The sequence below is a fragment of the Camelina sativa genome, chromosome 3 (genome assembly GCF_000633955.1).
Source record: "Camelina sativa cultivar DH55 chromosome 3, Cs, whole genome shotgun sequence".
Classification (NCBI taxonomy): Eukaryota; Viridiplantae; Streptophyta; class Magnoliopsida; order Brassicales; family Brassicaceae; genus Camelina; species Camelina sativa.
Window position 1 is genome coordinate 5,329,604 of NC_025687.1, and position 953 is coordinate 5,330,556.

Genomic DNA, 953 nt, shown 5'->3' on the forward strand with positions numbered 1-953 from the left:
TTGGATCTCCGCTACAACGAGTTCGAAGGCAAGATCCCGTCAAAGCTTTTTGACAGAGAGCTTGACGCAATATTCTTGAACCATAACCGGTTTCGGTTTGGAATTCCCACGAACATGGGGAATTCCCCTGTTTCCGCTTTGGTTCTTGCGGACAACAATCTCGGAGGGTGCATACCGGGAAGTATTGGTCAAATGGGGAAGACACTCAACGAGCTTATCCTCTCCAACGACAACTTAACCGGTTGTTTACCTCCTCAAATCGGAAACCTCAAGAAAGTGACAGTTTTCGACATCAGTTCAAACAGTCTACAAGGTCCGTTACCATCTAGCATCGGAAACATGAAGAGCTTAGAAGAGCTTCACGTGGCTAACAATGGCTTCGCAGGAATCATTCCTCCAAGTATCTGCCAGCTTACTAACCTTGAGAACTTTACTTACTCTTCCAACTTCTTCACCGGTCGTCCCCCTGTATGCGCAGCTGGTTCGTTAGTAGACGCTGTTGTGAACGGCTCCATGAACTGTATCATAGGTTTGGCTAGTCAAAGATCGGCTAAGCAGTGCTCATCTCTTCTTGCTCGTCCTGTTGATTGCAGTAAGTTTGGATGCTTCAACATCTTCTCTCCACCACCACCCACGTTCAAGATGGCACCCCAGTTCCGGACACTTCCTCCACCGGTTTACGTGTACTCATCGCCCCCACCACCGTCATCCAAAATGTCGCCTAGTGTCAGAGCATACTCTCCCCCACCACCACCGTCGTCCAAGATGTCGCCAACCGTCAGAGCATACTCTGCACCACCGCCTCCTTATTCCAAAATGTCACCTACCGTTCGAGCTTACTCTCCACCACCGCCTTACGTATACTCATCACCGCCACCGCCTTACGTATACTCATCTCCTCCACCGCCTTACGTATACTCATCACCGCCACCGCCTTACGTATACTCATCTCC

General features: G+C 49.8%; 1 protein-coding gene across 1 annotated transcript; it reads left to right on the forward strand.

The window, feature by feature from the left end:
* LOC104778684 (leucine-rich repeat extensin-like protein 1) lies at positions 115-725 on the forward strand. Its single transcript, XM_010503131.1, has 2 exons — positions 115-592; positions 655-725. Exons 1-2 carry the CDS (start codon positions 115-117, stop codon positions 723-725), a joined length of 549 nt encoding a protein of 182 aa, XP_010501433.1.